This window comes from Schistocerca serialis, chromosome 11 (genome assembly GCF_023864345.2).
Source record: "Schistocerca serialis cubense isolate TAMUIC-IGC-003099 chromosome 11, iqSchSeri2.2, whole genome shotgun sequence".
NCBI classification, from domain to species: Eukaryota; Metazoa; Arthropoda; class Insecta; order Orthoptera; family Acrididae; genus Schistocerca; species Schistocerca serialis.
The window spans coordinates 44,201,804-44,224,724 of NC_064648.1; the positions used below are offsets into that span (position 1 = coordinate 44,201,804).

Here is a 22,921-nt window from a genome sequence, read left to right on the forward strand (position 1 = left end):
GGCCAGTGAACGAACACGAAAAACATTCAGAGCTCAGTAACACTTGATGGTTTTACACACTTTTGCTTGTTCCAGCCTCTGAGCGTCAAATGTGCCTGTTACTTACCAACAGGCTATATTTTCACAAGTCTGGATGACATGTGAAGTGACGTGTGATTCACATAGAGATGATCAGCATGTGACCATTCTAACAGTGCTCGACAGTATGTACAGCAAAGGCACTCGACCCAACAAACCCCCAAAAATCAAAATGTACAAAATTTTAGTACAAATTTCGAATAGTGATTTACGCAACTTGAGTGAAGGCAGCCTATCGGTAGCTGGCAGTGGTGAATTCCCTGAGGCCGATATACGGAGGCAATGTTAACAGCCACAGCATGATAAGCATGCCCTGAGTCCAAGTCCAAAACAATCAAAGTGTGCCACAACAATAGAAAACTGGAGCAGACTAAGGAGCATCTAAATTCCACTGTCATTCTCACTTAATACAACTGCACGGCCACGATAGTTGGGTAGATCAATGGACTCGTCAGATGATTCTCATCATAAACTCGGTCTAAGGCTAAACATGGTCACGCTTAAAACAGTATTCAGGATTACCAAATCATCGAATCCACTGCTAAACATGGGGAATTGAATAGCAATAACAAGCTTGTCTAGTTGCTAGACACTGCCCTAACCCCTTCCAAGGCAATGCCACAAGGTATTAAGTCATGCAACACAACTGAAATCGCGCAGTTTTTCAGATGAGAAAGCTTGTTGCATATTGTGACTTCCACAGAGAAGAACAAATAGCAAATACAGATAGCCAAGACCACACCAATGTACTGTCTTTCATTAACACATGTGTCTGCAATTATTAACTTGACAGAACTTTTGAAGGGCTATTAGTCATCCATTCTGTCAATTGTGGCTGAATGGCAAATACTGTTCACGTACCCTACGTGGCTCTTATCGTGCCCCATGGCGCCCCGAGCTCCAAGCCAAAGAAGTGACTTCACCAGGTGCAGGATGGGAATTCAAAGAGGTACCCCGCCATGCCTCAGATAGTAATTATAATAAAATCATAATGATCATTATTTGTACTAGTATATTAGTATTATTGTAGGCAGTTAATTAATACAAAAATCAATTAATAAGATGTCTTTCTATCTTTTGCCCAGCATCTCTCTTCAAGGCATCTTCTTTGCGTACACCATTTTGCTTCATTATTTTGTCGATATACTCTTTCTGAAAGTTAAGTGGTATACTTTGTTTCTATCAGTAAGACGATTTCCAATAAAAAATTATTCTTTGGCTGCTAATTATCTAACATCCTCAACAGATCCCAATATCAGTTTAATGATTTTCTTCCTATGCTATCACTGTTTCATTTGTTCTCATTTCAGTCATGATATGCTGGTGCTGTTCCATAAATAATCTTTCCAGAACTTTGTCTTCTTTTGAGATTAGCAAGTAAAACCCATAGTTCAGATCCACAGAATAGGACTGGTGTAGCCTGTAGCCTACTCTCTCTTTTTGTTCTGTTAGAAACGTGCTTGTCCCACCAAAAGGAATTCATGAAGTTAGAATAGTATTAAGTAGTGTGCCAACGTAGGGTGTGTGCGTTTAATAATTTTATCATAAATAAGCATTCAGTGCAACAAGGTTTTGATGTAACTGTTGTAGACATTTTATTATTCTGATCATAAAAGTAGTATGAGTGATGTGGCACTTGACAGTCCAGTTTCTGCTCCCCCACACAGTTGGTTTAAACTGTATTGTAATTTGATATGAACAACATTGATTTTATGAACAACATTGAAGTCATTGTTTCAGGTAGTAGCTGTGTTATTTTACTTCATTACACTACCATTATATGCATATGTAGATAATGAAGCTAGAAAATATGATTGAAAACAATAGCATAGGGAGAAGGCTGAAATGAAAGATCATAATGAATTTTCAAAGGCATTGTCATTAATCAGTCTTACAATTTTTTGCTGCCTCCCATTGAACTATACCATAGTGAACTCATCACTGAGAATTTTGAACTCAAAAGAGAACACTTAACAATAACTACTATTTAAATGTGAATGTATGCTTTCCCGGTGTATACAGCTGGCGAAGAGTTCTCGGGCTTCCAGCCGGGTGGCGGTGTCTTCAAACCGCGACGTTTCGACGAGTGACATACTCATCATCTTCTGCCAGAAGAGTTATAAAGTAGTGTGATGGTTGGGGTTTATCTGTGTGATATATTTTATATAATATGGGAGGACTGTGACTGCTTAAAAGTACTTATTACAGTTTGTTATTTTTGCCACAGGGCCAAGATTATCCATGCAGCTTGAATGTAAAAGAAGAGTTGGAGGAGGGTGTGAATAAAGAGGTAATTTTAGAATTTATATGACTACGTGGAAGTAATCTTGTTTAGTTGTGGTGAAAATAATGAGATGGTAATCAATTGTGTGTGTATTCACTTTAGCAGTCCTGTTTTTACTTTAGGGTAAAGATAACAAGGGTTACAGTATTACAGTATGCTCCAGGTTGGAAACGAGGAAACCGGTAAAATAGAATATTTTGTTACACTTTACCCATATGGATTTAAACATTATCTTTGAGCAGGTGAAGTAGTTTGTGAGTTTGTAGAATTGCTTCTTTACAATGTAAGTGCAAATAAAAATTAAATGAGATAGCATTGATGAAGTTATATGAAAATTGGTACCAAGTCCCAAGACTCAAGCTATGATTTCCTGTTTTAATGAGTAGTTCCCTTAATGGTTCCATGTATGTGAACTCCAGCATTGGATGTTTTTATTCGCCATGTGATACTGCTGTGACAGTTACAGAATCATTGAAGGAATATCTACACAAAGTAGTGCAGAAAAAGTAGGTGATCCTAACCTACTGAGTAGAGACTAAGATGTCTGAGCATACATTGCAAGTGGTATGGACAGGCAGTCTTGTGAAGTACTTTAGAACCGTTTTCTGAAAGCTGTCTTAAGCTGCTGGTTTAACAGCCCACACAAAATTGAAATAGTTGAAATACTGCAACTATAAACAGGCTTGTCCTTACAGATAGTATTAGTACAGAAAGGGGCTAGTGATCATGATGCCAGCACAGCGACAGTGGTAAATGAAACTTCCTGGCAGATTAAAACTGTGTGCCGGACTGAGACTTGAACTCGGGACCTTTGCCTTTCACGGGCAAGTACTCTACCATCTGAGCTACCCAAGCACGACTCACGCCCCATCCTCACAGCTTTACTTCTGCAAGGTTCGGAGGAGAGCTTCTGTAAAGCTTGGAAGGTAGGAGACGAAGTACTGGCAGAAGTAAAGCTGTGAGGACGGGGCGTGAGTGGTGCTTGGGTAGTTCAGATGGTAGAGCACTTGCCCGCGAAAGGCAAAGGTCCTGAGTTCGAGTCTCGGTCCGGCACACAGTTTTAATCTGCCAGGAAGTTTTATATCAGCGCACACTCCGCTGCAGAGTGAAAATCTCTTTCTGGATGGTAAATGAAGTTAATGAATCCTTTAAGAGGGCTAGGTGAATAGATTTGCTAGAAAGAGCAGGTAAGTAGTTGTTAACATCCCATTTAAACAATGAGAATGTCATTTACTTCCAATATGATCTACATAGAAGAAGATGGACAAACACTAAATGGACTGTAAATCACACGCTGAATAAGTATGTGGTGAGTAACTGGATTACAGACAGGAAAGACCCACTGTGGGAAAACACTGAGGAAGCAGACTGTTGTACTCTCAGTTCAAAAAAGTATGCACAGTGGTGACAGCCAAGTGCTAATGGAAATTCTTCTGTCCGTAAAAAGATCTATGCGTGAAGCATACAACTACCACCATCATACATGCGCAACAGATTTTACAGAGAACACGAGACATTTCTGGTCAAAGACTTCTATCCAGGCAGTCATTGACCAGTCTGGTGTGGCTTTGGAGGAAAGCAGAAGGTGGTCACTAACCCCTCTCTGTATTTAGTTATCAAGTTTGTGCAGGAGGATCATACATATTGTTGTTTCACTGTCACACTGACTCCTGTATTAGGAACATAGTAATAGGATCCCTGGAGTAGAGAAGCAACTGGAAGAGTTGAAAACATAATAGTTGCCATGTCCCAACCGAATCACAAATAATTTGTCCAGAGAGTACTCTACAGCATTTTCCTCATACTTAGCTTGCATTTATTTGAAATCTCTCGCCTAGTGCAAAGACTCGGGCAGCTGGGAAAAAGTTCAGGTGGCTTCTGTATATAAGAATGGTAAAAGAATGTACCTGCAAAATTACAGAGCAATATCATAATGATTATTTGCTCCAGAGTTCCTGAACATATCCTCAGTTCAAATATAATTAATTTCTTTAAGACAGAAAAGTTTTTAGCCACAAATCAGCATTGATTTTGTGCAATACTCATCTTGGTCTTCTATCAAATTACATACTGTGAACCATGGATGATGGGCAACAGGCAAGATTCCACATTCCTATATTTCCAGAAAGCATTTGAACAGTGCACCACTGCATACTGTAAATAGAGGTATGAGCATATGGAATAGGTTCCCCGATATATGAATGGTGCAAAGACCTCTCAAGTAACAGAGGCCAGTACTTTGATCTCAACAGCAACTGTTTTTTTCTGAGACAAGAGTATCATCAATAGTGCCACAGAGAATGGTGCCATATCTGTATATGAAATGATCCGATGAGCAGCATTCTGTGCCTGTTTGCTAATGGCATTGTGTGTGGGGAAGGATCATCACTAAGTGACTACAAGGATACAAAATGACTTGGACAAACTTTTTATGTGGTGTGATGAATGGCAGATGCAGAAATATTCAAGTAACTGCAGATGAGTAGGAAAAACAATCCCATAATGTTGTATACAACATCAGTACTCTACAGCTTGACAGTCTGGTCAATAAAATGATTTAGGTATAACATTGCAGGGGCCGGCCGGAATGGCCGAGCAGTTCTAGGCGCTACAGTCTGGAGCCATGTGACTGCTACAGTTGCAGGTTCGAATACTGCCGTGGGCATGGATGTGTGTGATGTCCTTGGGTTAGTTAGGTTTAAGTAGTTCTAAGTTCTAGGGGACTGATGACCTCAGAAGTTAAGTCCCATAGTGCTCAGAGCCATTTCAACCATAACATTGCGAAGTGATATTAAGTGGAACAAGCACGTAAGGATGGTAGTAGGATGGGGAATAATCAACTTTTTTTGTATTTTGAAAACTGTGGTTCATTTGTAAGGGACACTACATATAGAACAGCATAGAAGTGCGTAGTAGTAGTAATTGTTGTTGCTGTGGTAATAGATGCCATCCACGATGCACCGCTTGGTGGCTTGCACAGTTTTAATGCAAATGTACATGCACAGTAGCCAGAAAGAAGATAATCAAGCTGCAGATTCCATGTGAAATGCATTCTCAAGCTTTATAAGTTTGGTAAGCCCGTTTGTAAGGCTAATAAGTTGTTAACTGGCGTATGTGACAGAGCCAAGGATCAGTCATCTGCTTGTGCCATGAAGAGAATACATGACTGAAAGCTAAACATAAATATAAACTAGAGGTAAAGCTGTCATCAGCCTGGAGGTTTTAAACACCGGAGTTCTCTACTACACACAGTCCTACTGACTACTATGTGCTGTTACCCTCTTTCCACATCTGAACTGATTTACCCAACTAGTTACAAAGTACCTGCTGTTCAATGATCAAGGACCTTTGGATTTGCAGTGTCACAATTACCCATTGAGCCACCAAGTACTAGAAAAAGGCAGAAGCACTTTGCAGTAAAGTCCAGAGCTATAATCCTTATAACTCCATATGGAATGCACTCCAAAAGTAGATGATGAACACACCAGAGGTCACATGACCATAAAGTGTAGTTAGCAGATTCAGTTACACAAAAAACGGTGCTCAACTGACACCTTTCTGCCATTCGAATTGTTCATTTATGGAACAGTGGTTTGCACATGTATACAAACAGGCAAAGGTCATTCCAGCTTTTAAGAAAAGTCACAGGAAATACGTGCAAAACTACAGACATACCTAGTTGGTGCAAAAATCATCTTGAATGATTTTGTGATCCTGTATGACGGCTCTTGAAAAAAAAATCAATTCATCTGCAAGAATGGAAATGGATCCCATTATTTCTGGTCATGTGAAACTGTTTAGTCTGCTTCTCCACAGTGCTGCCACAATGTAGTCAGCCTGTAAAATGAGACCATAGTTCTGAAGCAGTATCTGTGGGAAAGCTAGCAAAGTTGATGTGCCTTTCAATGACTTAGTACTTCTGCTATGCAGTTAGTCATTACTTTATGCCTTAAATTACGTGAAAACAGTAAGATACATTAGAACTGAATGGTACAAATGGATAGGTGGGATGTACCTGCCATTACCACATTGTAAACTATACAAGTACCTTCTCTTGTGATGGTGTGCAACAGTCATAGCTAATCCACAAAACATATGGAATGAAAATGAATGTTTGCATAACTGCCTACTTATTTGTGGCAAAAAGTATTTTAAGAATAGTTATATATGTTGGCAATATAAGAATATTATTGAGTCTGAGAATCCTACTTTCACTACTGTTTGGGGGTTACCACCAATAGCATGCGCTTTCATTAATTGTACAAATTGCACCCATATTCATTCTTGCCCTTCGTCTGCCCTCCGCTCTTCTGATGCTACCATCCCACAGGTGTGTCATCTGTCTCTTCAGTGTACATTCCATGGCTTGCTAAATATTTCAAGGGTTTCTGATCAATGTTTCAGTCAGCTTTGGTCCAAATGTATTTTGAACATAACAGCTTTCTTGGAGGGCATTACATTTAGGAACTACAAATACATCAAGAATTTACTGTTAACATGTTGATGGTAGTATGGTCTTTACTTTGTATGCAGTCTGACTAGCGTGCATTCATCAGAGGACCTCAAATAACTGCCTAGCCCAAAAAACGCTTGCTTTGTGTAGTGCACCACTGACCCATCAAGTATTTCTACAATTCTCCACCTCATAACGCATTTCCAGCAGTCTGCAGTTTGGGCAGTCAGAGAATCGATGAAGCCTTTGGTTGAGACCCTCCACTCACGCCAAACCAAAGGACTTGAATCAATTCTGGGAATGCTGATACAAACTGTGTGCGCTGCATGCACTCATGTGTGACACAAGGGCTCTTCGCCATTTCTGCTACCTCTCAATATAAACTGAAGGTGGCCTCAGAACCCAAACGATGGGTATCATTGGCACCAACATCAGCCACAACTTGTAGACAGCCACACCCTGTGTGTTTCGTAGCCACAGGCAGGACATTTTCCACATCTCAGATGAGGCTCCATGGCAGACATATTCAGTACACATAGGATTCATTTCCAGTCTGGATGCCATTTCCCTAAGGAGCTCCATAATGCGTTTGACGTTGGAGGTCCTGATAAACTAGAAAACTTCTCTCCACTTGGGCCTGTCTGGACCCTGATGGATGAACACCTGCCAGTCCACTCACAGGGTCAATGGGTGAGGCAGCCTCCACATCACTCTCTGCCTCAAACAGTGCAAACTGTTACGACCCATCCCTCACCATTTGGGGAGCACAACTCAGCCACATTGGGTACACCACAAGGTGTCTTGACAACAGAGCCAGTGGGCAAAATAGGTGACACCTTAGGCATCCTATGTGATGAGCCAGATTCTCGGCCCCCACTACTACAATAGGCAGCAGCCTGAATGCTGCTGAACATGGCAAAACGCATCTTCAGCTGTTGGTGAACTGAGGCCAGCTCCTCCATCTGCACATAGTGTGCACACATTATATCCATTCCAGTACTACTATTCAAGAATTAACAGTAAAACACACAGAGAAAGCTATATATGTAGCTTGCTATTGTTCTGATGTTTCACCAGTGGAGGCTAATGCATTATTGCACTGTGTAGCTTTTCATTCAAAAGAATTAAGATCTGTGCAACAGACCATGAATACACTTTAAAGTTACTAAAATATGGGATTACACCTCTTTACTACAAAAGCATGGAAGGAATGTAATCATAAAACGAGAGAGAGAGAGAGAGAGAGACAGACAGAGAGAGAGAGAGAGAGAGCTACATATGAAGGGCTTATTTCAATAGTGGTACAAGTCCATTACTTCCACTTATCTGCTTATAATGCTTCTGAAATTAATGATCCAAACAAAGAGAAAGAAAGGTTCGTGTCTAGCAAGAACCCATATGCTTGAATATATTAGTGGTATCTCAACTGCAGATTTTGCAGCACTCATTTAACTTTAGGACTCTGTATCTCAAGATGAACAAAAATGGACTTGTACCACTATTGAAATAAGCCCTTCATATGTAACTTGATTCTGAAACAACCCTGATTAAATCAGGGTATTGTTAGCAGTCAAATAATGTACGGGCTTCACCTTTGTTTCAAGTAACGGTAACCTAATGCATACATGCTAATTGATTTTGAGGGCTATGGGTGTTATTTCAGGCAGAATTTGGCTGCTCAATAATGCTACATTCAAGGAGCAGGGATTGTTGACTAAAGAAGGTCATGAAAGTTAGCCCGAGGTAAAGTTACATATTTTTGGTTAAACATAAATGGAAGGAATCACTATCGCTGCAAAATAAATTTTTATTCATATCTAATCTCAGAATGTCAAATATGCATGTGTTGTCTGTTCTTTTGGACATGTCCAAGGGGACAGACAGCATTTTGATCCTGCCCTGTCTCGCTGCACCCCCAGCCCTGCCCCGCTGCCCCCCTCCCTGCCCCCCCGCCACGCCTCCCGCCCCCATGACCCGCCTCCCCACCACCACGCCCCACCTCCCCGACCCCGCCACCACGCCCCGCCTCCCCGCCCCCGCCACTACGCCCCGCCTCGCCCTCCCCTACACGCCCCGTCTCCCCGTCCCGTCTACCACTACCCCCCCGCCCCTCACCCCGTCTCACATAAGCCCCCCCCCGTCCCACGCCCCATCTCCCACTACCCCCCCCTCACGCCCTATCTCCCACTACCCTCCCCACTACCCCTCCCCCACCCCCACACCCTGTCTCCCACCCCCTCCACACCCTGTTTCCCGCCCCCACTCCCCGCCCCCAGGCCCTGTCTCCCGTTCCGCCCTCCCCACCACCACCGCCCGGTCTCGTCCTCCTCTCTCCCCCTGTATGACAGTGCCATGTAGGAACAAGAGACAGATGCCCTGATACGTCACTTTCTTTGTTTTTCAGTTTCTTGAAGACCCATTAAAGGCTGGCGACCCTAGTGTTTGCGTAAAGCAAGACCCTGAACTGAAACGCCATGCTTCTGGATCTGAGCATAATGTAAGTTTTCACACAAGCACTGTATTGTGCAGGAAGTGTAGTAAGAAACTCTAGTTAGATGTGTTATTTGTAGGGTATTACCAATAGTATTTTAACAGCACTTGTAACAAGCATATCTTTATGAACCATTACTGTTGCATTAATTTTTTATTGTGATTCTATGTAATGAATGCCTTAAGTACATATTTGGTGTAAACGGAGCAAGGAAGACTTCCTCTTGGAAGTAATTGTTAATCTTGTTACACCTCTGTGTCAGTGCTGTAACATATGTGGAACTATGACATGTGATGGGTGTATATTCTAGAGTTCCCAGTCACTATTCACTGTAGTATTTACATCATTACTGAAATTGTGCTGTGGAATTCCTTATGATTTTCCTCCGGTACACATGACATAAATTTGCATTGTTCCCTAAAGAGCAGGCACTGAAAATACATGGTGATATGGCAAGAAGCTGTGTAAATAACATTAAATTTGGGTAATTTTGATGATAATGTGTGGAATGCCACATTCATTTGATTAATGACCAAAAATTCCTCTTGTTTATGGGTTTACTGTTGGAAGATTATTTGCATCTTTATATTATCTGAGTTTAATTTTGAAATGTTGCCACACACATATATCAAATTTGTATATGGGAGTACAACCATCCGATAGAGTAGGCCATAGTGCCTCTGAAATCAGAGTGGATTATGTGACAGGAATAGAAAGTGAAAGTATGCCAAATAAGTACTGCACAATGGCTGATAGCAAAATCAGGGGCAATAGAACTGATATGAATGCATTCTGACACACTCTCTTCCCAATTGATAAGAATCTCTTCAAAGTTGGATGATACTAATGAGAAAAGAATATTGAGAGCTGTCATATACACACAGAAGATAGCAAGCAGTTATAATTCACAGATTGTGTTCTTCTTTCAGTCTGTTGAAGATCCATTGGGAATATCTTTGTCCACTGATTTTATCAAGGAGGATTCTGAATTAAATATAACTGAGAATACTGTAAGTATTTACGTCTCTGATATATTGCATGTATTCAAGTCTTTTGTTAAGTGTGTAGAGTAAAAGATGCATTGCAGTGGAATTGTCACAGATTGTCAGTTCTCTGGAATTTGTTGATGTTCGTAATTGTAGAGTATTCTTGTACTCCTGCACTTGACTTTCATATCACCTCTTACATTCTGACTGTTTTAAATAGTAGTGGAAGGGGACTAGTGGCTGGTATAATCCTGTTCTCAGTAGCCCTTGTTGTTATCAACTACATTGTATAATGGTTGTCTGTGATGATCGCGAAATTCACATTTAGATGAAGTGTAAGTTCTAATAGTGTAGATAATTTGAGAAATATTCCTACTTTCAACAACTTCTGATAATAGAATTCAAAATAACACTGGCTGTTCTTATCTTTTGTGTGAATAATAGTTATTCTTGACTTTGCCCTAAATTTTTTTTGGGATTTGAAAAACAGAGATGAAATTTGTGGGTTCTAGATCAGCCCCGATATGTTGGCCACAACCTGTACATATTGTGGCAGCTTCTGTGGTACCTGTTCTATTACTTATAAAATTTTCATTAATAGAAAAACTCTTATAGCTTTTAGTGAATGATTGTACATAGCTGAAGCCATGTATGGGCTCACCATGCAAGTCCTGGCAGATCTGAAGAAGAAAGATTATTTTTTTAAATATGCTTTATGACCTTGCTACGGGAAGGAGAAGCTCACATTGATAAACACATCACAAGAACGAAATTAGACAAATATTGGGGAACATTCAACACACATTTGCGAAGGTTAGGTACTGGCTCACTCTTGATCTGATTGTTCATAAACAAACTTCCTGAAGTTTAAAAGGATTTTTCAGGCACTGAAATGTTAGCTTCTTCAGACACTGCAATGTGTGGTGATTATACAAGCATACAGGTCTAGGATCCAAACTATCATGCTAGGGACAGCTCAGAGAGTATATAAAGGAGTGTAGCTGATTCACAGCTAACAGGCCAAGAGTTAAATGTCACAGGGACTCATGTTATGCCATTTTAAACAAATGAAAGGGATGGATTGGCATCACAGGTAGAAAGGACAGTAAGTGAAACAGTAGTAGTGTTGTTCCACAAGAAGGGTTTTACAGAAATGAGAATGCTGCACATAGTAGTCAGGGATCTGCATATGAGGAGTTTGGTTAAAACAGTGATCTGTAGGGTGTCCTAGGGCATAGCTGTAGTTGTCAAAGCGGCTGGATTGTAGTTGGTGACCACTTACCATGAAAATACAAAAGGCCATACTGGCCTTCATATGCAGCCCAAGAGATCACAGGTCAAACAAGATGTCTCCATGGCACCAGGGACAGAGGTTCAGGGATAGTGTCCACTGCATGGAGTGCTGCTCCCATAGCAAGTGTGAAGAACAGTGTGTTGCTGATTGTGTGGTCTGGAATACCATGTCATGTGGTTGGCACTGAAATCACTGATGTTGTACCCCACTTGTTACTTTGAAAATTCCCCCTGCGGGTTCGGGGGTTAGAATAGGCCCGCGGTATTCCTGCCTGTCGTGAGAGGCAACTAAAAGGAGTCTCATCTGTTTCGGCCTTTAATATGATGGTCCCCAAAGGGGTTTGACCACTTCCTTTCCAGATTTTTCCGTTAGTGCGTACCATTTGGGGAAGGACACCTTACGTGATGCATCTTCAATCCATCTTGCCCTAAGATCTGGCACACCCGATATTGTGATGGAGTTGGATTTCAATTGAGCTTCCGGCCACATCCGCTGGAGTGTGTTCCGGATAGCATACATTCCCTCCATTGTGCACTTCCATCTTTGCCCTCGTGATGTGCATGGATATTTCGACACCCGACATCCAGCACGGTAGCCAGTCCGTTGTGGTGGGGTCGTCATGTACCCTCTTGGTGGTAGCCCCCTGACTACACAGGGATCGCACTGCTGATGCCTGAGCTGCTATTTCCCCACGTATGCCGAGGAGTAGATGCCTATCCCTCTGGGGCATCGGGACTCCCGGCAAAGGCCATCCTGCCAGGTGGTCTTTGCTGTGGCTGGGTGGTGCCCATGGGGAGAGCCCCTTTTTGGAGTGGGTGGCATCAGGTTGGATGACCCGCAATGAAGCGTGGTACATCATCTCTCGCTGGTGGGTCTCCACCAGCAGTCTCTAAGCGATCGAGGTCTAACCTCGACGGCAAGGAATACAAACCAAGATCATTTCCCTCCCTGGCCACTCCATGGGAGGAACGTATGGCTAAAGAAGGCAGTGGAGAATATTCAGCCCGGTACCTCGTGTGTACGCGAGTTGATGGGGAATCGTTTATGTCAACCAAGTCCCAGTTTTTTGTGGAGCATTTAGAGGACTAGTTCGGGGAGGTGGAGGGCTTGTCCAAAATGCGCAATGGTTCAGTACTCATCAAAACAGCATCCTCTGCCCAGTCACGGAGGTTGCTCAATCGTGACAAGTTGGGGGATGCATCATGCCGCATAAGAGTCTCAACATGGTCCAGGGTATTATTTTCCACAGGGATCTTCTTCTGCAGTCCGATGATGAACTACGTGCCAACCTGGAACGACAAGGTGTTCACTTTGTCTGGCGCATGCATCGGGGTCCGAGGGATAATCAGGTAGCCACCGGTGCCTTCATCTTGGCCTTCGAAGGTGATGTTTTACCCGAAAAGGTCAAGGCGATGGTTTACCGTTGTGATGTGTTAGCATATATCCCTCCTCCGATGCGGTGTTTTAAATGCTGGAAGTTCGGGCACATGTCATCTCGCTGTACTTCCGGCATCACATGTCAAGATTGTGGACGTCCTTCGCATCCCAATACTCCATGTGCTCCGCCTCCCATCTGTGTTAACTGTGGAGAACCCCATTCCCCCTGCTCACCGGACTGTAGGATCTTCCAGAAGGAAAGGAAGATAATGGAATATAAGACCCTGGACCGCCTGACCTACACCGAGGCAAGGCGGAAATATAAGCGGCTACATCCTGTGCCCTCCCCCTGTGGGTCCGGGGTAAGAATAGGCCCGAGGTATTCCTGCCTGTTGTAAGAGGCGACTAAAAGGAGTTTCAACCGTTTCAGCCTTCCATGTAATGGTCCCCCTCGGGGTTTGACCTCCATTTTTCCAAATGCTACAGAAGTACGAGCCTTTTGGGGAAGGACACCTTACGTGGTGTATCACTGGTCCTCCGTGCACTAAGACCTTGGCACTCAGCATTGTAACGGCGTTGTAACCATACCCACAATTCAACAAATTGGGCCTAAACGCCTGATGGGTTGTAAAAGTTACGCCCATAGTGCGTCCCCATCTGCACCTACGATCATGATGGACTTTCCATGGCACCTGAAATCCAGCACGGTAGCCAGCTCGTTGTGGTGGGGTCGTCATGTACCCTCTAGGTTGTAGCCCCCTGACAACACAGGGATCATACTGCCAATACCTGAGCTGCACCCTCCCCACGTCGGCCAAGGAGTAGATGCCCATCTCCTTGGGGCATCAGGACTCCCAGCAACGGTCATCCTGCCAGGTGGCCCTTGCTGAGGCTGGGTGGTGCCCGTGGGGAGAGCCTCTGGTCGGAGTGGGTGGTATCGGGGCGGCGCAGATGAAACGTCAACATGTATCAGGTCGCTCTGCGGCCGAGTCTTTCAAAAAGAAAAGTACTGTCTCTGGTTCTGGTGGTTCTCCTGCCCTTTCCCCCTTGGCCACTCCCTGGGAGGAAGGACAGGCCCGCCGGCTTGGAGTGAAGTACTTCCCCCGCTATTTGGTCTGTTTTCGGACCAATGGGGGGACGTTCGCCACCTCCAAGCCCATGTTCGTTGTTCAGCACATCGAGGACATCTTCGGGGAAATCGAGGCTCTCAGCAAAATGTGTTCGGGGTCCGTTCTTATAAAGACCACCTCCGCCACACAGTCGGTGGCACTCCAGACATGCGACCGACTAGGGGACATCCCAGTGTCCATTGTCCCACATCTGGCACTGAATAGGACACAGGGTGTTATTTTTCATCGGGACCTCCTGCTGCAATCTGATGAGGAGCTCAGGGCCAACCTGGACCGCCGAGGCGTGCATTTCGTCCGCTGGGTCCAGCGCGGCCCCAAAGACCATCGCATCGACACCGGGGCCTTTATCCTTGCCTTCAAGGGGGATGTTCTCCCAGAGAAGGTAAAGGTGATGTGCTACCGGTGCGATGTGTGACCTTACGTCCCGCCTCCTATGCACTGTTTTCGGTGTTTGCGCTTTGGGCACATGTCGTCACAGTGTGAGGCTGAGCCCCTTTGTGGCGATTGTGGACATCCTCTTCATGAGGAACATAGATGCACCCCACCACCTCGGTGCGTTAATTGTCCTGGCATGCACTCGCCTAGATCCTTAGACTGCCCCGCGTATCAGAAGGAGAAGAAGATTCAAGAACTCAAAACTTTGGATCGTCTCTCTTATTCTGAGGCCAGGAAGAAGTATGACCGCCTCCATCCCGTGACGTTGACCACTTCGTTTGCCTCAGTCGTGTCCACTCCTTCCACAGTATCCTCACCCCTATCCTGTCCCCCCTCCACCTCCTCCCCCAATCCAGGGTCTACGCCTCCGCCTCCCAAATCCCTCCCTTCCAAATCCTCCTCCCCCGCGGCCCCCGCCCCCTCTGCCCCAGGGGCCACCCTACCTCCTCCTCCCCCCCCCCCACCACCTGAGAAGGGATCCTCTTCTCAGGCGTCCATCGACGAAACGTTCCGGACCCCGGCTTCCGAGGTCCGCCGTTCCAAAATGGACCCCGTGCGTGAGGACCTTCTTCGGGTCCAGCCCACCATCCCTGTGCCTCCTCGGACTTCCAAGAAGGCCTCCAAGAAGAAGTCTCTATCCACCTCTCCACCCCGGTGCGTTTCGTCAGATGCTCCATCCGTGAGTCGCTGCTCCCGGCTGTCCTCGGTTTCGCCGGGACGCTCTGCTACCAGGCGCTCAGCTGGCCTCTCGTCGGCAACTGATGCTGCCCCTCCTTCGCAACCCGGGACAGCGGCCGCAGCTGGCGACGACTCGATGGAACAGGATCCGCCTCCCACCGGTTGTAGCGTTGTTCCCTCGAAACCTGGCCCTCCGCGGCCGTCGAGGTGACCAGCTCTTCCCCCGTCTCGTTCCCCCTTTTTTTTTTTTTTTTGACTAGCGATGGCCTTGTTACATTGGAACATAAGAGGTATTCGATCTAATCGGGTGGAATTACAACTGCTCCTCCGCCTGCACTGTCCGCTTGTCCTTGGTCTCCAGGAAACCAAGTTGTGCCCAACTGACCGTATTGCCTTTACCCACTATACCTCGGAGCGGTATGACCTCACCCCTGTGGACGGTATCCCAGCTCATGGTGGGGTCATGTTGCTCGTTCGGGATGATGTCTATCACCATCCCATCCCATTGACCACCCCACTCCAAGCAATAGCTGTCCGTATTAACTCTTTCTGCTTTTATTTCTTCAGTTTGTACCATCTACACTCCATCGTCATCCGCAGTTAGTCTGGCTGACATGATGCACCTGATTGTTCAGCTTCCTCCGCCGTTTTTATTGTTTGGCGACTTCAATGCCCATCATCCCCTTTGGGGCTCTCCTGCATCCTGTCAACGAGGCTCCCTCTTGGCGGATGTCTTCAACCATCTCAGTCTCGTCTGCCTCAATACTGGCGCCCCGACTTTCCCCTCGGACTCTACTCATACCTACTCCCACTTGGACCTTTCGATCTGTTGTACCACTCTTGCCCGTCGGTTTGAGTGGTATGTCCTTTCTGACACCTATTCGAGCGACCACTTCCCCTGTGTCGTTCGTCTCCTGCACCACACCCCATCCCCACATCCTTCGAGCTGGAACATACCGAAAGCTGACTGGGGACTTTACTCCTCCCTGGCGACCTTTCCGGACCATGATTTTCTCAGTTGTGACAGTCAGGTCGAATACCTCACGGCTGTTATCATCAATGCTGCCGAACTTTCCATTCCTCATACTACCTCTTCTTCACGTCGCGTTTCCGTCCCCTGGTGGAATGAGGCTTGTAGAGACGCTATCCGTTCTCGATGACGTTCTTTACGCACCATTCGCCGCCATCCTACCTCAGGTAATGAGGTCCTTGTTGATCCTGTGGCTGTCTCCAACGCCTTCGGCCGCTTTTTCGCGGAGGTTTCAAGCTCCGCCCATTACCACCCAGCCTTCCTTCCCAGGAAAGAGGCAGAAGAGGCTCGGCGACCTTCCTTCCACTCGCTGAATCTGGAAACTTATAATGCCCCCTTTACTATGCGGGAACTCGAACGTGCGCTTGCACTGTCCGAGTCCTCTGCTCTGGGGCCAGATGTAATTCACGTTCAGATGGTGGCACACCTTTCTCCGGCGGGCAAAAGCTTCCTTCTTTGTACCTACAATCGCGTCTGGATCGAAGGTCAGGTCCCCATGCGTTGGCGTGACGCCGTCGTTGTTCCTATACCCAAACCCGGGAAGGATAGACACCTTCCTTCTAGTTACCGCCCCATTTCTCTTACAAGCTGTGTATGTAAGGTGATGGAGCGCATGGTTAACGCTCGGTTAGTTTGGATTCTTGAATCTCGACGGCTACTTACCAATGTTCAATGCGGCTTTCGTCGCCGCCGCTCCGCTGTTGACCCCCTTGTGACCTTGTCGACATTCATCATGAACAACGTTTTGCAAAGGCGCCAAACGGTATCCGTGTTCTTCGATTTGGAGAAGGCTTATGATACCTGTTGGAGAGGAGGTATCCTCCGCACTATGCACAGGTGGGGCCTACGCGGTCGCCTACTGCTGTGCCTGGAGAACATGCCTCCTGCAGCGCTGCCTTCAGCGTTGTCTAGACAGCCTATACTCATGGAGCGTGGCAAATGGCTTCCGGTTCTCTGAAGAGAAGACAGTTTGTATCAACTTTTGGCGATATAAAGCGTTCCTTCCGCCATCAGTCCCGTTGTTCTCCCATTCGTGGAAACAACTAGGTTTCTAGGGCTCACATTGGACAGGAAACTTTATTGGTCTCCGCACGTCTCTTATTTGGCGGCCCGTTGTACACGTTCCCTTAATGTCCTCCAAGTTCTTAGTGGTTCATCTTGGGGAGCGGATCGCACTGTCCTGCTTCGCTTGTATCGGTCCATAGTCCGATCGAAGCTGGATTATGGGAGCTTCGTCTACTCGTCTGCTCGGCCATCCCTCTTACGCCATCTCAACTCCATCCACCATCGGGGTTACGTCTTGCGACAGGAGCCTTCTACACTAGTCCCGTCGAGAGTCTTTATGCTGAAGCTGCTGAATTACCATTGACCTACCGACGCGACGTACTGCTGTGTCGGTATGCCTGCTGGCTGTTGTCAATGCCCGACCACCCCTCTTATCAGTCCTTCTTCTCCGATTCTCTCGACCGTCAGTACGGGTTGTATGTGTCTGCCCTGCTGCCCATGGAGTCCGCTTCTGTCGCCTGCTTCGACAATTGGATTTTGCCCTCCCTACCACTTTCAGAGAGGGTGAGAGCCCGACACCACCTGGGCTCCAGGCTCCGGTTCATATTTATTTCGACCTCAGCTCACTCCCGAAGGAGGGTACTCCGGCTGCAGTGTATTGCTCACGGTTTGTCGAACTTCGTGCTCAACTTGCCGGTCACACCTTTATTTACACCGATGGCTCCAAAACTGAAGATGGTGTCGGCTGTGCCTTTGTCGTTGGGGCCGTCACCTTTAAATACCGGCTCCTCGACCAATGTTCCAGCTTTACGGCCGAGCTTTTTGCTCTCCATCAGACCGTTCAGTATGCCCGCCTCCACCGCCATTCATCGTATGTACTCTGCTCTGATTCACTCAGTGCTCTTCAGAGCCTTGGAGCTCCCTATCCGGTCCATCCCTTGGTACAACGGATCCAGCAGTCCCTCCATTCTTTCGCTGATAATGGTTCTCTTGTCAGCTTTCTGTGGGTTCCCGGACATGTAGGAGTGCCTGGGAATGAGGCTGCTGATGCTGCAGCCAAGGCTGCAGTCCTCCTGCCTCAGCCAGCCTCCCATTGTGTCCCGTCATCTGACGTTCGTGGGGTTGTTTGTAAGAGGCTTCTGTGGTTGTGGTGGGATGCTTGGTCATCCCTCCAAGGAAACAAGCTGCGGGCAGTAAAACCACTCCCAACTGCTTGGACGACCTCCTCCCGACCGTCTCGGTGAGAAGAGGTCCTTCTGACCAGGTTGCGGATTGGGCATTGCCGGTTTAGCCATCGCTACCTGCTCTCCGGTGACCCAGCCCCGCAGTGCCCTTGTGGTCAAGCATTAACAGTGCGCCATGTTTTATTGTCGTGTCCCCGCTTTAGTCAATCTCGTGTTGTCCTGTCCCTGCCATCTACTTTACCGGATATTTTAGCTGATGACGCTCGAGCAGCTGCTCGTGTTCTGCGTTTTATACCTGTGACTGGCTTGTCCAAAGACATCTAACTTTTTTACTTATTTTATCTGCATCTTTGTACGGACTTCCTGGTGTCCCCCCTCCCCTTGAGTTTTACTAGATTCCATGTGCTCTAACACTTGTGACTGGGCGCTAATGACCTCCGTAGTTGAGCGCCCTTAAACCCCACCAAAAAAAAAAACCATCCTGTGACCATGACATCCACCTATGCCGCTGCTGCAACACCAGTTCGAACCTCTACCGTGTCGTCACCTACAGTTCGACCTCAGCTCTGTCAGAATTCATCGGCCCCCTTGGTTGTGGGGAGCACTTCACTCCCTGTTGCTCCTGATCCATCTACTTCAGGAGCAACACCACCCCAACCATCGGGGACATCTGTTTCCCCTTCCCAGCTGGAGAAGCGTGAGCCTTTTTCGGCGCCTCTTGCCCGGAAGGGGTCCCTTGGGGCCCTCCCATCCCAGGCTTTGCCCAGTGCCAAAGCAGACACCAGCAAGTATCTCAAACAACCAACGGTCGCTGGTCGTAGGGCGTCATGGTCATCTTCAGTCCCTGAGACTGACCCAGTGAGGCCCTCCCAGCCAGAACCACCGAAGGCACAGCGCGCAAAGCAGTCCAAGAAAAAGGCTCCCAAGCATCCTGACATTGCGGTGGCACCTGTCCCACCGCCACCTTCTAACTCTGCGTCCGAAGATGAGGTGGAGATTCTGGCGTCCGCTGAGGACCTGGATCTCGCCAGTCACTCGGACGCAATGGACGGCTGTTGTACAGGTGGTGACTCAGTAGCAGCAGGGGCCCAGGAGGCGTAATCTGCCTCCCCAGTCCCTTCACGCCTTTCTCAGCTATGGACAATATCATTCTCCAGTGGAACTGCAGCGGTTTCTTCCACCATCTAGCTGAGCTCAGACAACTTATTAGCCTTCACCCTTTCTTCTGCATTGCTATTCAGGAAACTTGGTTTCCAGCAATGCAAACCCCCACCCTCCATGGCTATTGGGGTTATTATAAGAACCTGGCAGCTTATGAAAGGGTGTCTGGTGGCGTCTGCATATATGTCCTTAACTGTCTTCACAGCGAGTTTGTACCTATACCAACAGCTTTAGAGGCTGTCGCTGTTCGGGTGTGGACGCCACAGGCTGTTACCGTCTGCAGTCTTTACCTTCCACCGGATGGTGCTGTCGCGCAGCATGTTCTGGCTGCTCTGATAGCCCAATTGCCGCCACCTTTCTTGTTACTGGGCGACTTCAACGCCCATAACCCTCTGTGGGGTGGTCAGTGGCGACAGGTCGAGGCGCCACCATTGAGCATTTATTAGCACAGCTCGATCTTTCTCTTTTAAATTATGGTTCCTCCATACACTTTAGCGCGGCGAATGGCACATACTCCGCCATCGACCTTTCGATCTGCAGCCCTAGCCTCTTACCGTCTGTCCAATGGAGAGTGCATGACGACCTGTGTGGTAGTGACCACTTTCCAATCTTTCTGTCACTGCCACAGCGTCAGTCTTCTCTGCGCCCTTGCAGGTGGGCTATGAATAAGGTTGACTGGGACTTGTTCTCCTCCACTGCCGCTATTGAGCCTTTCTCTAGTGACGACATTGATGCGGTGGTTCACTCAGACACCAACAGCATCGTTACTGCCGCCGAATCAGCCATTCCCAGTTCTTCTGGGACCCCTCGGCGGCAGACTGTGCCTTGGTGGTCGCCTGAGATCGCTGAGGCGATTAAAGATCGCCGTCGGGTGCTACAGTGTCACAAGCGACATCCCTACATTCCTGCATTGAACAACTCATCACCTTCAAACAGCTGCGTGCGCGGGCCCGCCGCCTTATCCGCCAAAGCAAGCAGGAGTGCTGGGAGCGGTATGTGTCCGCCATTGGCCTGCATGTCTCTCCATCGCAGGTCTGGGCCAAGATCCGCCGCCTCTACGGCTATCGGACCCCTGTCAGAATCCCTGCGCTCTCACTGAATGGAGCAGTTTGTACAGACTTTGACGAAATTGCCAACAGCTTGGCAGAGCATTTTGCTCTTAGTTCCGCTTCTTCCAATTACCCACTGGCCTTCCGCTCCATTAAAGAGTGGATGGAACGTCGGAGCCTTTCTTTTCGTATCCACCATTCTGAATCCTACAGTGCTTTATTCAGTGAGTGGGAATTTCGCAGTGCCCTTGCCGCTTGCCCTGATACTGCTCCTGGGCCAGATCGCATCCACTGTCAGAAGCTGAGACACCTTTCAGTGGACTGCACGCAATGCCTCCTCGACCTTTACAACCGCATTTGGGTCGAGGGTGAGTTTCCGTCGCAATGGCGGGAAAGTATTGTTATCCCCATTCTGAAACCTGCGAAGAACCCTTTGGAAGTGGACAGCTACCATCCCATTAGCCTCACCAATGTTCTTTGCAAGTTGTTTGAACGGATGGTGAGCCGGCGGTTGAACTGGGTACTGGAGTCACGGGGCCTTTTGGCTCCATCTCAGGATGGGTTCCGTAAAGGCCGCTCCGCCGCCGACAAGCTGGTGAGCCTGGAGTTGGTCATCCGTACTGCCTTTGCCCGCCGTCAGCACCTGGTCGCTGTCTTTTTCGACATGCGGAAGGCGTACGATACGACATGGCGCCGTCACATCCTATCTACTCTTCATGTATGGGGTCTTCGGGGCCCTCTGCCGATCTTTATCCGCAATTTTCTGTCGTATCGTACCTTCCGCGTGCAAGTCGCGGCCTCTCGTAGTTCCTCCCGATTCCAGGAGAATGGGGTACCACAGGGATCTGTCCTCAGTGTCTGCCTGTTTTTAATCGCAATAAATGGGCTTGCTGCAGCGGTGGGAAATTCTGTCTCCACTTCCCTATATGCTGACGACTTCTGCCTTTACTACAGCTCTACTGGCATTGCAGCTGTTGAACGTCAGCTACAGGGCGCTATCCGCAAGGCGCAGTCTTGGGCTGTAGCACATGGCTTTCAGTTTTCGGCTGCCAAGACCCATGTTATGCATTTCTGCCGGCGCCGAACAGTCCATCCTGAGCCGTGGCTTTATCTTGCCGACGAACTCCTTGCTGTGGTGGAGACCCACAGGTTTTTGGGGGTAGTTTTTGATGCTCGGTTGACTTGGCTGTCTCATATTCGGCAGCTTAAACAGGCGTGTTGGATGCATCTAAATGCTCTGAGATGCTTGAGCCACACCAGCTGGGGCGCCGACTGATCTACCCTGTTACGGCTCTACCAAGTGTTAATCCAGTCTCGTCTGGATTATGGGAGCCTGGCTTATGGCTCAGCATCCCCATCTGTGCTGGGGGTGCTGGACCCAATACTACACAGCGTGATACGCCTTGCCACTGGTGCCTTCCATACCAGCCCTGTGGACAGCATAATAGTGGAGACAGGTGTCCCTCCACTGCGGTTACGGCGCCAACGTTTGCTGGCCGCTTATGCTGCCCGTGTTTTTAGCATGCCCGGGCATCCGCACTACCGTCTCCTGTTCCCGCAATCGGTTGTCCATCTGCCAGAATGTCGGCCCCGGTCAGGTTTTACGATCGCGGTCCGCGTCAAAGAGCTTCTCTCCAGGCTTAGGGTTTTCACTGTTCCACCTCCTTTTCAGACCACTTTGCGTACACCCCCATGGTGTGTTCCTTGCCCTTGCCTTCGGCTCGACTTGGCCCAGGCCCCGAAGGACTCAGTCCCTCCGGAGGCCTTCCGCCGCTGCTTTCTTTCCCTCCTTGGAATGTATCAGGGCTCTGGCATTGTGTACACTGACGGCTCGATGGTTGCTGGTCGTGTCGGTTATGCGCTTACTCTAGGCGACCATTCCAAACAATGTTCATTGCTGGCTGGCTGCAGCGTTTACACTGCTGAGCTGGTCGCCATCTTTCGTACCCTAGAGTATATCTGCTCCTGCTCAGGTGAGTCCTTCGTGATCTGTAGCGATTCCCTGAGCAGTTTACGAGCTCTCGACCAGTGTTTTCGTCATTCTCATCTGGTGATGGCTATCCAGGAGTCCCTGCATACTCTTGTGCGTTGCGGCCGCTCTGTGGTCTTTGTTTGGACCCCGGGCCATGTTGGGATACCCGGAAATGAAAATGTTGACCGCCTGGCGAAAGAGGCCACCAGTACACCATCTCTGGACATTGGCCTCCCGGAGACAGATTTGCGAGCGTTCCTACGCAGCAAAATTCTGGACCTTTTGGACACTGAATGGCGCGCCCTGTCTTCACG

At 47.5% G+C, this 22,921-nt stretch overlaps 1 protein-coding gene across 6 annotated transcripts in view; it reads left to right on the forward strand.

The window, feature by feature from the left end:
- Positions 1–22,921, forward strand: part of LOC126426863 (zinc finger protein 729-like) — a 119,308-nt gene that overhangs the window by 15,313 nt on the left and 81,074 nt on the right. For 5 of the 6 annotated variants that reach the window (XM_050088892.1, XM_050088895.1, XM_050088897.1 and 2 more), the window contains 3 exons: positions 2,306–2,368; positions 9,220–9,312; positions 10,236–10,316. In XM_050088892.1, coding sequence (XP_049944849.1) covers positions 2,306–2,368; positions 9,220–9,312; positions 10,236–10,316 — 237 coding nt within the window. Of the gene's footprint in view, positions 1–2,305; positions 2,369–9,219; positions 9,313–10,235; positions 10,317–22,921 lie in introns of those variants that run through there. The other variant, XM_050088896.1, reaches the window with a different exon arrangement.